We start from the raw sequence: 15594 nt of genomic DNA, 5'->3' as shown, positions 1-15594 counted from the left end.
ATTGATATCCTCGCAACAATTTTCACGCCAATTTGCTTGGATTTTGAAAATCCAGAAATTTCAAGCAGGCGAGATGAGCGACTAGGGTGTTTGCCTGCACGAAATTGATCTTGGACGCACGGATAAGTCCATAGTTTGGACTAACTGGTGTGCCGGGGCGTTGTTTGGCGAAATTTCCAGTTCACAACTTGTCATTGGAATTATCTAAGGTAAGGTTGTTCCACATTTAAGGTAATTATTTGGCTACAGAGATACCTCATTTGAAGAATGGGATAGCTGACACATGAAAACGGAGAACATGACCTTGATTGCATATTCCTGTCGTCTAGCCTTTTTTGGCGGTGGTGGATTCTTTGTAGACCACAATATGCTTTGTTGTATTGTCAAAGAGCCCAATTTGACAAACCGTCCTTATCCCTGACTAACAGTTTCATGATCTCGTCTCATCTCTGTAAAAATTCCTGAAGAATTTTTCCGCAAATCTGAGATGAAATTCCTATTCTGGCCATAGATTGCAAGGGATTCTTCGTGTAGTACAGTTACGTGAAAATTCTGTACAGGTAATCCTAGTTCATTCTTCAGAGATTTGGATGGTTGATGTTTGTTCGTCAACAGTCCTATGAATTGCAGCCACATCGTCAAGGCCGACCTTTCCTTGGCACGTCACCTATGTTGAAATGGCCAGTTTAGAAGCTTGCATAGTATTTCTGAACAGTTCTCTTTGATGGTGCGAACCGAGGTGCGCAGACAACGTATCGAAACTTCATGTTGCTGAGCCACAATGAAAATTGTTCATCATCAATACTTTCTTCTTCTTGTCTGAAAACACCACGTGGGTGAGAACACTACCACCAGGATTATCCTCCTCTTGATTTCTCATCTTCGTGATCAAGTAGCTATTAACGAACGTAATACTAACTGTTGATTACACCACACACTTGCATCTAGGAAGGGAAAAATGCACGGACTTCTGGGACTTTCCTCATTTTTACAAGATCTTTACGACAACCGTAAACATTTTATACAAGTGAAGTGTTTTACAGGAAAGATGAGTGGACAATTTCTTGCAGCATGGTTGTACCACATTAGTATTAAAAAAAAAAAAAAAAGGTTGGTTCATTGTTTCAGAATTCAGTATCCCCGTTCATCTCTAAAGCTCTATGAAATGGACGTGTTATACGCACCACGTGATCTCCCAATGAACCTTGATGTTTTATCCTCAAAATACCTCCGCGCTGTTTAGTGATAGCGTATGCGCCTTTGGTGCATGTGGTCCCTGGTACATTTTCGGTAGATGGTTAAAATTTGAACGCATCATGGTGGTTCGGATTACATCTTAAACTGTTGGTCCATGTTTCTCATAGCATTGGTGCTGAGAAGGAAGGCAAAATTTCAAGAAACATACAGGTTCTTACTCCAAAAGTGGATATAGTAATATACTGTATTTTTAGTTAGAACGACATAATTTGATCCTCGACCTGGGAATATTTATCATTTCATATGTTCATGTTAAGATTGTAACAGTAGGTGTAAAGACTACTGGTTTAAAATAAAATCTTAAATATTGCTTTCAAAAATAAATAAAATTTGTTTATTATTCCTGTAACGTAATTGATTGCATTTTTCGTGCTGTTCTGCAAATTTAAAAAGTGTTCCTAATGGTTTTCGTATAGATAATTATTTTTCTAATGATATGTTCTTCATTTCATTTCAGAAGGCTTAATGAGTTTACTTCGAGATATCGGTATGGCATATCTTAATTTATCACAGTACAATTGCCAGAAAGCGATAGAATGTCTTAATAATTTACCACCCCAGCAGTATAATACTGGCTGGGTTCTTTCAATGCTTGGGAAAGCTTATTACGAATTAACAGATTACCAGCAGTCTGTAAGGTAAGTGTAGTATTATTTTATCTTCAGTTTCCTGTACGAGAACATTAGATTGTAGTCCGTTTAAAACCAGTACGTCTCGTCCATACAAGGATACGCAGATTACATATACATGTTTTGAAAGAATGAAATCTTCCCATTTTACGTTTTATGCTCTTTAGACAAAAGGATATGGATAATTAGTGAATCATTATGAAAGAATTTATACACTGAACTGTGGGAGGAAACTGGAGAAGCAAGAGAAAATTCACCGACACGATGCTGTGGATCTGAGATCGAACTAAGCACCGCTCACGAGCGGTGAGCGCTCTACCACTAGGTCAGAAGGGGCCCATAAACGCAGACACATGCATGAAGAATTCTTCCAACAAGCATGAAAAATGATAAAACCACAGGCAAGTTGATCGTGTATTGTCTCGTTCATGCATGTTGAAAGTTTCTTCTGTAAACATGCAAGTTGGTTGTTTTATATTTAAGTGCGCCAATCACGACAGCGGAATAAATCACGAGATTCTTTCCTCCGTAATGCTAAGATCATTACGTTGAACAGCAAGATGGTACGTGTGTGGGCCAAAAAATTATTCTAAAATGCTCTTTCATGCAAGTTGGCCATGCAAGTGTGTGCGTCTATGGCCCCCTATAATCATATGTGATATAATAGGAGAAAGAAACATATTGAGGTTCGTGAACCACAGCCAGTACGTGAAACAGAGTAAAACGTTAGTGGAGGAGATGGTAGTTTATACATGTAGTCATGGATAAAATAACATTACATGTTATTTGTGGGTAACATATAAAATAGGCTATTTACTTTTGTCTGTATAAACAAAACACGTGAGCAGAACCTATATATTACAAATGATGATCAACATGGCTGACCACAAATACTTACAGTGAAGACAATGTTGTGCATTCTGCAATCTCTGTTCCTTGTCATTCGTCCGATTTCCGGGTGTTTGTGACAAGCATCCTTATCTTTAAGAGCTCCATGAATAGGGACCTTCACGAGGTATAGTAGGTTTTCATCCATTCCCAGAAACTGGTCTCAAGGATTGTCATAAAAGTATCGAATCACACTTTTTATGTTTCTGAACCGGTGCACTGTCTAATTGGTATATCATCTCCTGTTTTAATCTGGTGTCATTTTTTTTTTTTTTTCTTGATTTATGTGGGAGAAAAAGCAAAATGTGAGTGCGCCTTGTACGTATATGAGAAATAATCAGATTATGTGTTATAGTGACAACTGTTCGAAGTCCTTGCCATCACTATGCAGATATCGATGTCTCTTCACCATTATTTGAAAACTACTTCATTAGTGGGTTTTAATTACAATTACGAGCAGACAACATTAATGTCAGAAATTTCAAACACTTGTAAGTACAAATTATAATCTGATCTTTTTCCATACACGTTCAGTAGACTAATATTTTGGTGGATATTTATTTAGCCGTTCGCAGTTTTACTTTAATTTGTCCAGATATGAGAAATCTGAATGTGTTCAGGAATTTGTACCATCGTTTTCTGTAGATATGGTTCGGGACACTTTCAGAGGAATACCATTGTTTTACTTCTTCATTAATATATTCGTTCCACAGTCGTGTTGATGTTCGAACTCGCTTCCGAATGTGTCAGCTAGTATAGTCAGTCTAATTCATTAATACTTATCTATCGCGAATTTGTATCTCGCTCAATACGGTTCAATTTGCTTCTTTTCTCAGGAAACATTGAATAAGCCAGAATCACTTTTATGATTTCTTGAAGGTTATCTTTCCTAAAATCTTCTGAAAAAAAAAATATGTATATATATATATATAGAAAATAGTTACTATGCACAACCAATAAAAATTATTCACAACGTGCAAATATCTACAAATCTTCTTCATAGCTTAAAAATTTGTTATTTTGTGATTGTGTAAAATAGAATGTTACCATATCTTCGCTTTTGCTAAATTTGAAACCTGTAGACAAAATGCTTCTTTCATGTAGTCTCTAAGTCTTTCCGGAAAATTGAGTTACCTATTCAAATTACCGTGAATGAGGGTCGCATTTCTGAATGAAACTGTTAATATCACTATCCAAACCTTTGGCGAAGTTGTTATGTAGATTTAACGGTGGTTGTTCAGTTCTGATATACACCCTCCATTCCAAAAGAAACCGAACGTTTTAAAAAAACAAAAAAGCAATGTACATTTTGGAACAAATCATTTTTATTAATCAATGTATTCCCCTTCTGCATCGATACACATATTTGCACGCTCCAACAAGTTGTCAAACGACTTCTCCATGTCCTTTATTGGAATGGTCTTTAGGACGGCTGTCGTCGCCTTCTGAATGGCATCAATCGATGCGTGCCACTTTCCTTTCATCGCCAAATGCAGTTTCGGGAACAGATAGAAATTGCACGGAGCGAGATCTGGTGAATAGGGCGGATGATGCCACCGAATAATGTGATTTTTGACCAAAAATTCAGTTACAAGTCGCGAACGATGTGATGGTGCATTATCGTCCAAAAGAGTCCAACTGCCGATTTCGCGATATTCGGGCCGAATACGACGAATTCTTGCCAGCAAACGCTTCATGACGCCCAAGTAAAACTCTCCAGTGACTGTCTGGCCGGGCTCAACAAATTCTTTGTGGATAATTCCTTTTGAATCGTAAAAACAAATCAGCATCACCTTAACTTTTGACTTCACCAAGCGACTTTTTTTGGGTGTTCCTTCATCCGACGCTCTCCATTCAGCACTTTGCCGCTCTGTTTCGGGCTCATATTCAAAACACCACGCCTCGTCACCAGTTACAATCGATTTCAAGAAGTTTCGATCCTGCCGAGCACTTTTAACGATATCTTTGCAATGCGCAATTCGATCAATTTTTTGGTCTTCGGTGAGTTTGTGTGGTACAAACCGCGAATTAACCTTCTTAAGGCCCAAAACTTTGGTCAAAATGCGGTTTGCGGTTGTTTGAGGAATGCCTAATTCCATTTCAATAACTTTCACCGACGATTTTTTGTTATGTTTGATGAATTCACACACTTTTTCGATGTTTTCTTCCGATAATCCGGTTCTGGGACGGCCTGATCTTTCGTCATCATGCAGCGTCTCTCTACCCGATTTGAATCGCCTGAACCACTCGTAAACTTACGTACGGGATAGACACTCATCACCATATGCAGTTTGTAGCATTTGGTGCGTTTCACTAAAAGTTTTACCCAGTTTAACACAAAACTCAATTGCAGCTCGTTGTTTGAAACTCATTTTCCGACCGATGTACACAACATACTGACAGTTGAAACGCAATAACTTTGTTGCCGTGCATCCAAATGTCATGACATTTATACCAGTTGTCAATGAGGGACTACGCCATCTACCGGTAAAATATTACAACAGATGGCACTAGTGGTACTATTTGTTTTCAAAAGTTCGGTTTCTTTTGGAATGGAGGGTGTAATATGACTCAAAAACATTTATTTCAATTTATGACGTCTTCCGCATAATTTCGATATTAAGATTTTGCCCGAAAAAGATTAAATTAATAATCAGAGAATTACGAGGAGGGCTGAAAAATTCCTGGCTTTGCAAAGAAAAACAAGTGGCAGAGGTCCGAGATTGAATATTTATTCAGTGTATTCCCTATAGAAATCAGTGTACTTTTGACAGCATTTTGAAGCTTTTCTAGCCAATGGAAAAAAAAAAAAAGAATCACCTGAAGAAAAAGCGGTGATCCTTCAGGTGTTTTTTCAGGTTGGAAAATAGAAAATAGAAGGAGCCAGGTATGGAAAATAAGGGAGGGGGTGCGCCAGTTGGAATCCCAGGGTGGCCAATTTGGCAGCAACAGTGATGGACTTGTGGATAGATTTATTGTTGTGCAACATCATGATTCCTTTTGTGAGCTTTCCACAGCGTTTCCTCTGAATTGTTTCTTTCAGCTGGCCTAGAAAATGGCATAATACTCTCCAGTGATAGAGGCGCCATTCGGTAGGTAGTCCACCATTATAATGTCCATGTTTGTTCCAGAAAACGGATGGATGCCAGGACTTTTTTGGTCGATTTCTGGGTATGGAACTTTTCACACAGCGTATAAAGGACATTTCTCCCTCAGTGTTTGGCACATCTCCATATGAATTTCCTTTGCAGATTTTCCCTGGAGCTATAAGAACTTCATAACGGTCCTCAGCTCCGACGACGTGAAACTTCCTCGTGCCTCTTGCATCTCACCTTCTACCTGCAATGACAGATGTTGTACAATTAGGATTCAATTGATTTTAAGACAATTGCGTATTAAGATATCAGGCTTTCATATGCTAACACTTTTATTTGCCTATTTCAGTTTTAAGAGAACAAAGCCAGGAATTTTTCATCACCCCTTCCCCCCGATATTTTACTTTGTCAGTTATTGAGAGTGATCCTGATTATTGTAAGTATTTGCTGAAATTAAAATTAAAGCAGTGAATAAAGCAAGCAAATAAAACAAATGCCTTTTGAATTTAACTAAATTGTTGTGGACTTTCTCGTTGCCGTTAAAAAAAAAAAAAAAAAAAAAAAAAAAGTATTACCGTCTATTGGCCATTGGTGCTCCTTTACACTTAAGAAGAATTATTATTTTAATATTGTAGAAACTTACATGTGTTTAGATTAAAACTATATTAAAATGTTTTTTGGTGTGTCATGTAGTTCAGCTCCATTTCATCAAGAAGTTACTTAGAATAAAATGGAAGGATAAAAGATAATTTTTCAGCTGTCATTGTGAATTTCATTTTGCAGTTATTTTAGTGAAGTTAGAGAGCGGGAACCCTATCGAATGCAGCTAATGGAATTGTATAGTACTGCACTTTGGCATCTTCAGAAAGAAGTAGCTTTGTCTGCCCTCGCCCAAGACTTAGTACAACAAGACAGGAATTGTGCGGCGGCATGGTGTGCGGCTGGAAACTGTTTTAGCTTGCAAAAAGAGCACGAGACTGCCATTAAGTTCTTTCAAAGAGCTGTTCAGGTAAGAAAATGTAGGAAATAAATTCAGTTTAACTCTCCAAGAAAAACAATATATTGTACCTGCACTTGGAATATATATATATATATATATATATATATATATATATATATATATATATATAATGCACATGTGTGTAACTAGTTGCGTTGCAAGTGTTACAAGAATATTGAATCTCCATATATACTCGTGACTGACTGACTTATCAACCCCTAGGCCAAACTGCTTCCAAGTTTACAAACTTGAAATTTGGACAATGCAAAGTCCTTATGACGTAAGGTCACATTTTAAACATTTTAAAAATATCGACGTGGAAAGGGGAGAAAATGGGAATTTCTATGTAATGTCTATATTTCAAAATCGCTTGGAATTAGGGACATTAAATTTTATATTTTAATTTTTCGTTGAAAAGAATTAAAGATATGTATAATTGTGTCTTTGTGTGTGTGTTTATGGCGTAGAAGAGAAGAAAAGGGGGTTGAGATTTGGAAGTGCCAAAAGAGATGTTGAAATTAATACATTAAGCAGCCCTTATCTCGGAATCGTTTAAAGATGAAGTGTGGGTTTGAATTTTTAACTTTAAATAACGAAAATTTTGAGCATTTTATATACAAGGTGTTTCAAAACAATACCTACAACGTTTGGGAGGTAATTCCTAACACCAAGATTAGACAAATGTATAGACCAACCTGGGAGCACAAATGCTTCCTTTCGGAGTTATAGGCTGCCGAAAACGTGAAAAAATGAACTTTAAAGCTCCATAGCTCCAAAACTATGGGACCTACCGTAGTCGGGTCAAGACTTCACTTAGCAAATAGCATGTGCCCTATCCAAAAATACATGCTTCAGAATCCTGCAGTACTTCCGCAACAATTTTTATAGAAGTACTTGGTGAGTACTCAGATTATATGCCCATAGCCAAACTCCCTCTATAAAAATTGTTGCTTGAGTACCTTAGGATTCTGAAACATGTATTTTGGAATAGTGCACATATTAGTTCTTAAGTGAAGTCTTGACCCGACTTCGGTAGGTCCCATAGTTTTGGAGCTATAAAACTTTAAAGTTCATTTTTTCATGTATTCGGCAGCCTATAACTCCGAAAGAAAGCATTTGTGCACCCAGGTTGGTCTATACCTTTTGTCTTATCTTGGTTACAGGAATCACTTCCCAAAAGTTATCGGTGTTGTTTTGAAATACCCTTGTATGTATATAGCGTAAATAGGGAAAAAGAAAGAGAATAGGGGTGGGCATAGGCGCCGACTTGAAGAAAATATTGGGGGGGCCAAAACAATGAATAAATATATAATCATATTCAGCCGTTTTCTACCAACTACTGGATAAAGGCCTCCTTCCCTCCAGATCTCGGTCTGCTGCATCCGCTCCACTGCTAAATTCATGATCTAAGTCAAATTTGTGTAAACGCATTAAAACAAATTCAAGTTCAAAATCTGGAAACTTCACTGCACCACATTGATCTTCACTTCTCATATCAGTGTTACCATAGTGTTGGTTGAAGCTTTAGTGCTCTATTAACTGTTTTAGGATTTTTGGTAACTTTTGTTACCATGGCGTACTATGGTCTTTGACTTCTTATTTATGTTCTATAACAGGTACTTGAGTCGTTTTTTTATTAGTCAAGTCAAGTATAGACCAAAGAACACCCCAGATGCGTTTTGGAACCGGATGGTCAACTTGGCTGCGCCAAGTGGGGGCGGAAGGGCGTGACTTTTTACTTTTTCTTAAGGCAAATTTCAAAAATTTTTCACGCCTGTAGTTTTCACGATATAGATTGGAATTGTATGTACCTTTGGATATTTCTCAATTTTTTCTGAGATCTCTACGTAAAGCCGAGTCCGGGCACGAGGGGCGCGAATGTTCCGAGCGGCTGATTTTTTCAGAAAAAAATTCAGTTTTCCCGATTTTTCCGGTTCAGGAATACGATACGTACATGTGCTTGGCACCGTTGGAAAGGGCTTGTTATACTAAAGAAAATAACGTTTAAGTCATGACTCTAGGCTAAATAGTAATGACGCAGTAAATTTTTATAATATATACATATGTGTGTGTATAAAGAGAGAGCCTAAATTCAGACTTTCAACAATTTTTCTGCCCTTTCTTTTTAAGATACAAGATTGGAATTCTGCACACGTATTATGTACGTAACAGTGTATTTTTAGAAAAAAATTCAGCTCCCTATGTCAACCCAGGCCTAGGCCAGAGGAGCAAAATGTTTTGGTTGGATTTACAAAAATACTTCCGAGTTTTTCCCTAATTATCTGGTTTAGGTGTATGATACTGACATGTGAGTGATACCGTTGGAAAGGGTTTATTATACTGAAGAAAATGGCATTTGAACCATGACTCTAGGCTAAATAGGAATGACATACATTTTTAAAATATTTTATACCTAGGTATATATAGAGGAAGTTAGGGTATTATGGAATACCATTTTTGTTTCGCTTGTAATTCAGTTAAAAATTGCACATTAAAACAAAAAGGAAAACAAGTATACGCCTTACATATTTGGCTTCATTTATGCATATCTTGATAAAGAAGTTTCGTTACAGGGTTGAGTAAAATTTATAATTTGTAAAGAAACCACTTTGAAGGGTAACATGAAATAGTCGAGCATGGAATACAAATGCTATACAGAAAAGAAATTAGTTTTCTGTTGAACGTACAATGAATACAGTGACAATATATGAAAATTCTGAATGCTAAACCATAACTGATTGTGATTATTTTGCAAAAGTCATAAATATAATACTCTGCTTCAGGATCGGCACAGTCATTGTATGCCCACATTAAACATGATGAAAGCTGGAACCAAGCTCACCCCTTGTATCATCAGAAAATTTGCTGTAATAAAAAACACACTTAAACCCTAGCATTGTTGTCATCATAAATGTATGTTTAATTGCCCAATACCGATAGATATTTTTGTAATCGGAATACCATGCTTTTCTTGCGGGTATTCCATATTGCCCTCCACGCTTGGAAACGAAAGAGCTGTTAAACGCATTCGAAGGCGTATAGGATAATGGCGCTTATCAAACTACCTATGTATATCCAACATCATAGTAAATAAAGAATTGTTGTTCTATTACATTTCAATAGGGAAATACAGGTTGTAAACCACTCATCTGTAAAAGTATTCCTGAATAAGAAATCAGATTTTCACGTCTACTAACACAACGAATGTCACAATCACATGGAGACTGGCTGTAGAGCATCATGGGAACGTGAGGTAGTAGTTTCTTTCCTCTCCGCTTGGAAGCAACACATCTCAGGCGAGATAATGAGGTGTTCCATATTATCCGACTATTCCATAATACCCGAACTTCCTCTATTTATATACATATATGAAAAGATGGGTCACCTTGAGACTTTCAAATATTTCTCCCGACCTCAGTTTTCAAGATACAAGAACGAAATTTTGCGCACGTATTATGTACATAACATGATTTTTTTTTTTAAAAAAGATTCAGATCCCTACGTGAACCCAAGCCCGGGCCAGAGGGGCACAAAAATTTCGACTTTTTTCGAAAAATCTCGGTTTTTTTTTTTTTTTTTTTCAATTTTCTTATTTCTGGTGTATAATACGGACAAGAGAGTGGTACCGTTGGAAAGTATGAGCTATCCTGAGAGAAACGAGGTATGAATCACGATCCTACAATAAATAGTAAGGAAGCAGTAGCTGTTTGAGTGAAAGTCTAGAATTTACCTCAAAAAGTGGAAATCCTGAAATGGTTAAACGCCGATTTGAAAACGGTGCTTTTTATCGAATAAGAAGGCTGTTCCTAATATTGAATTAAAGGCACGACGTAATTTACGACAGAAATTCTTGCTCCTCTTTGGTAATTCTTCCTCAACTGGATTATATTGGGGGGGCGAGGACCCCACCTTTAAATATTGGGGGGGCCAAAAGTGCCCTGCCCCCCCAAAGTCGGCGCCTATGCGGGTGGGGGTTGTAAGTATTATAATAAGATGTCCATATCTTGCAGTTGACATACAGGAGGAGAAATAGGAATTGGGTTGGTTCACTATGATACCTCTTCGGGGTGTTCGAATTTCGTGCTATATTTCGAATTCAGACAAACTCTATATGAAAGACACTAAAGGACGAACGCAAAATATTCCCAGCAGTAACACGTGGGGTATTTAGTAGTCTTTAAAAAATGCCTATTATTACGAATGCAGTACAGTCACACAAATGTTGCGTAATCAAGTTGAAACTGGATTAGTTTTTTTAAAATTGAAAACCCAGTTGGCGCTAAAATGAAATGCCTCGTCTATATAAAACCTCATTTATCATGGAATTAGCACCTGTACAAAAATTAGTGGGATATAAAAATGAGTTATTTCTTCCATTTATTAAATATACTTCAACTGTCTGAGGTGTCTTCTGAGAACTGGGTTGTCTAAGTACAGGAGCTGTGTTCATGTGGTTTGAGAGACTGAACACCATCTTGAAGAGTAATAGAATGGTTGTTCAGGAAGCGGACTGGGTAGCATAGTGGTTAACGCATTGGCCACTAAGTCGGGTTCGATCTTCGCTCCAGTTACCACATCTGCATATTTGTCTTTGACGAAGTATGACCGTACTGCATGCGATTTTTTTTTTTTTTTTTTTTAAGATTCAACATAGTTGAGAATTTGAAAGGCAAATAGTTTAAATAATTTGTTCACTACGTTCAATTTCTAATTAAAAGCATGTATATTGAGAAAAGTCTCATTGGCCAATGTGCCTTACAGTTTTTTGTTTGAGGCATAGGGGTAATATTAGAACATAGAATTAATTAACAAATGCTTATACATTTTGATAAAAGAGTGTACTCGGTTGGAGTTGAAGAAGTAAGCTAGTATAATGGAAGCCATTTGAGGAGCGATCTTATTAATAAACTCAAAAGGTTAGCTCTGTAAATTGTTATAGATTATTCAAAATATGTTTAACTATGAAGTTCCGCTGACAGCTTTCAACACTATGAAAACATAGCTAAGAAAAGATTTTAGTAGTGATGTTACTCCGATTTCTGTCCAAATTGCCCATGTTCGAATTTAATGTTGATTCCTTTGTTCGAATAATAATAATAAAAAAAATCGCATATGCCTATCTATCTGTGAAGAAGATTATTTTAATCAATTTGACTTTATTGATGTTATGCTTTATATTTTAAAGGTGTTTTGAAAGCACCGATGTTAGAGCATAGTTATATTTTGATTAATGTAGTATAGTTCCATGGTAATACGTAAAGAAAAGTAGTTCTAAATAATTTATAAATAACAATATCTAATCAACAGGTGGATCCTAACTTCGCATACGCACATACATTACTAGGGCACGAATACGTTACTACGGAAGAATTAGAACGAGCAATGAGCTGTTTTAGGAGCGCAGTACGAATTGATTCTCGACATTATAATGCATGGTAAGTAGTACTTTTTGTTATTTACATAATTTACATTATAATGAATACGTTAGGTGGAGAAATTAAATATTGTAAATAAAAAATGACCAGTGTATAATGCAGTGAAAGCCAGGACAGAGTAAGACCCATACTTGGAAACAGGCTTAACAATAATATACAGTACATATGTAAAAATTGATATATACGTGTGTATGCGTGATCATCTCACAGTAACTCTGAAAAGCCTGGAGCAATTTCAGCTAAACTTAATACACGTATGACTTACATTCTTAATAATAATAAAAGTGAGAAGAGGATGCCACGTAAAAATAATCGAAATGTGACCGATGTTAGTATCGAATCTATTGTTTTTGGGGTCGCTGGAGTGGAGGGTAACACACCCGATGCCCCTTACAGAGTTCCTACTGATCAGGGAAGTAAGGAAAATGGTGCATGCCAGGGAAGCCAGGGTGTCTACAGGTCAAGAAAGTCAAGAAATCGAACACTAGGTCAAGAAAAGTCAAGAAATGGCACGATATGTCAAGAATTTTTGTCTTATATCCCAATGATATACAGCTACATGGTGATATACAGCATCAGTAATATAGCTTGGATACTGAGAGATATTAAAATGCTTAGCTGAGATATTGATGGATATTACAGTCTGCTGTACAGTATTGCAACCAGATTCTTCACAAAGCTGTCATGAATGGAATACAAACACCAGAAAGCTCACTACCATTGACTTGACAAATTCGTCCAATATCAAGATGGCTCAGGATGTAGATGTTGGTTTTGGTGCTTCTGCTACTTACAAAGGTTTAAGAGACCTGGAGATACTGACATTTAGGAACCAGTGCAGAGAATTTTTGATCACTGTTCAAGAAACTGCTTGAAAAGTGCCCATTGGCCTGTAGAATTGTATTTCACCAGATGTAATGGCGAATAGCTCATTACGAGTGTCTCGTGTAACCTTTGCCCTTGAAGAGTTTGTGTCTAAGAAGCATTTATCACAGTCAATGGTCGATTGTGTGAAACGGGACTAACTTCAACTTTGCGATTCCCCGTGTTTTAAGGAAGTAGTTAAATCATTTGATCGGAAGACAAACAAAACTAGATGTACTTCTTTCTAACATTCTTCATGACACAGGTGTGAATAGTGTTTCGACAACTAAGTTCTTTCAGCTGCTTCTGACCTTGTTTTACGGTAATGCTGCTGTGGAAAGAGGTTTCTTAGTTAATAGCGTTTGGTAGAAAATTTTACAGAAGAGTCGCTTGCAGAGTGTACGGAGCAGGTAAAACTGCAGGAACGATTTCTAACGTTAAGATAACAGAAGCAATGATTTTGGTAGTAAGAAACTCGTCTAGAAGACAGGAAGAAAGAATAAGAAGAGCAAAGAGAAGGAAGTTGTTAACAGTAAGAAAAAGGCTGTACAAGAATTAAGTTTGTCGGAGACGATGAGACTTATACAGCAAACACATGAAGAAGTTGATACTTTGGACAGAGAAATTACAAGTCCAAAAAAGAAAATGAGTATGTTGTATTTGCTACTGCTTACATTTTTGCTTAGTAATGTGTATTTTTCATTACTTAGAAAGCTATTTTTGAGATGAGTAAAAATGTAATCTCTGTCATTTAGTAGTAGTGTGTTCACAGAGAAAGTATTAATTATAATATAACAATAAATAAAGCCAAAGCCATACACCATCCAGGATGAAAGTTAAAGTGTATTTTAAGAGGTAACACTGAGATGATAAGATTAGGTAAATTAGATGTACAATCTTTATTAATTACAAGTTGTTAAGACAAAAGTGTAAAATATCTTCAGCTTTCATCTTAACTGACCATTGGTAGCGGAGCAGGCCATTTGAGCTCAAAGCCGTATATCTAAATAGGTTAATTACTTAAATGGGTTATAATGTGTTCTCATAACGAGAACCCGGATGTTTTCTCACTAAAAGTCATGAAAATAGCCACTAATATTACAAATACTCTGTCATAAAAAATAACTGCATAACTTAAGAAATTCAGAAAGATAAAATTTGACCCGTTTTCTGAAAAAAAAAAAAAAAAAAAAAAAAAAAAAAAAAAATTCAAAAACTAAATTTTCGTTACGTTATAGTATGTCCTATGGTAAACAGTCACTGAAAGTCTCAATTGCATTAAATGCTTAAGCCTAGTTTAGTTCTAGTAATTTTTGTATAATGCAGAAAGAAAAAATCTTATATTACATTTACCATGACGGAATTAAGGGCCGAACCCAGCAAGTATTGTACAATATCAACAGTTTCAAAATTCTGTACAACATATATATATATATATATATATATATATATATATATATATATGTGTGTGTGTGTGTGTGTGTGTGTGCGCCCGTCCGTCCGTCCTCCGAAGTGCATTAATAAACCGCCAAATCGACCAATATCGTTTCTTTATGTTAGATATATTATAAAGGACAGAAGTTTATTTTGGGGTGTCAAGGCTGCCTACAGGGGGCGCGGTAGCTCAGTGGTAGAGCGTTCTCCTCCGATGTCAGGGGTCCCTGGTTCGATCCCAGCTAGCGCCGTGTGGACTTTGTAGTGGACATCAGACTTTTATGCTGGACAGAGTACAAGTGTGTTTAAACACAGTACACGAACGATGGACCTCCACAGCCGACGAGCCATTCATATGCCAATGTTAACACGACATCGGCAACTAGCGACTGAAATGAGCACGTGACCATCGCCACTGGAACTTGGCGCAGTGACTGAGTGTTGCGTGGTCTGATGAATCCCGATGCCTTCTCATCATGTCGATGGAAGGGTGCGAATCCGTCGTCTTCCAGGCGAACAGCTTCTTTACACCTGTACTGTGGAACGGTGATAAGCTGGCGGCGGCTCAATTATGCTGTGGGGAACATTCACGTGGGCATCCATGGATCCAGTGGAGCTCGTGAAAGGCACCTTGACGACCGTGGCGTATCGTACACTGGTTGCAGACCACGTACACCACTTCATGACGACCATCTTTCCCAACGGCAGTGGCATTTTTCAACAAGATAATGCTCCATGTCACAAGGCCAGGAGTATGAAGGAGTGGTTCGAGGAACACAGTGTCGAGTTCCAAATGATGTGCTGGCCCCCGACTCGCCGAATCAACTCAAGCAAACAACTGTGGGATGTGATTGAACGTGCCGTCAGAGCGCATCGCCCCCCTCGAAATTTACGGGAATTAGGTGACCTGTGTATGTAGATGTGGTGTTAACTCCCTCCTACCAAGCCCTCATTGCTTCCATGCCAAGACGCGTCGCCGCTGTTATAAGTGC

General features: G+C 37.3%; 1 protein-coding gene across 4 annotated transcripts in view; it reads left to right on the top strand.

Moving 5' to 3' along the window:
* Cdc27 (cell division cycle protein 27) overlaps nt 1–15594 on the top strand; it is an 85280-nt gene that overhangs the window by 52444 nt on the left and 17242 nt on the right. For all 4 annotated transcript variants that reach the window (XM_081746981.1, XM_081746979.1, XM_081746980.1 and 1 more), the window contains 3 exons: nt 1715–1895; nt 6653–6878; nt 12177–12304. In XM_081746981.1, coding sequence (XP_081603107.1) covers nt 1715–1895; nt 6653–6878; nt 12177–12304 — 535 coding nt within the window. The remainder of the gene's footprint in view (nt 1–1714; nt 1896–6652; nt 6879–12176; nt 12305–15594) is intronic.

This window comes from Thermobia domestica, chromosome 18 (genome assembly GCF_964235325.1).
Source record: "Thermobia domestica chromosome 18, izTheDome1.hap1.1, whole genome shotgun sequence".
NCBI classification, from domain to species: domain Eukaryota; kingdom Metazoa; phylum Arthropoda; class Insecta; order Zygentoma; family Lepismatidae; genus Thermobia; species Thermobia domestica.
The sequence above is the reverse complement of the archived record's forward strand: the minus strand, read 5'-3'. Positions and strand labels throughout refer to the sequence as shown.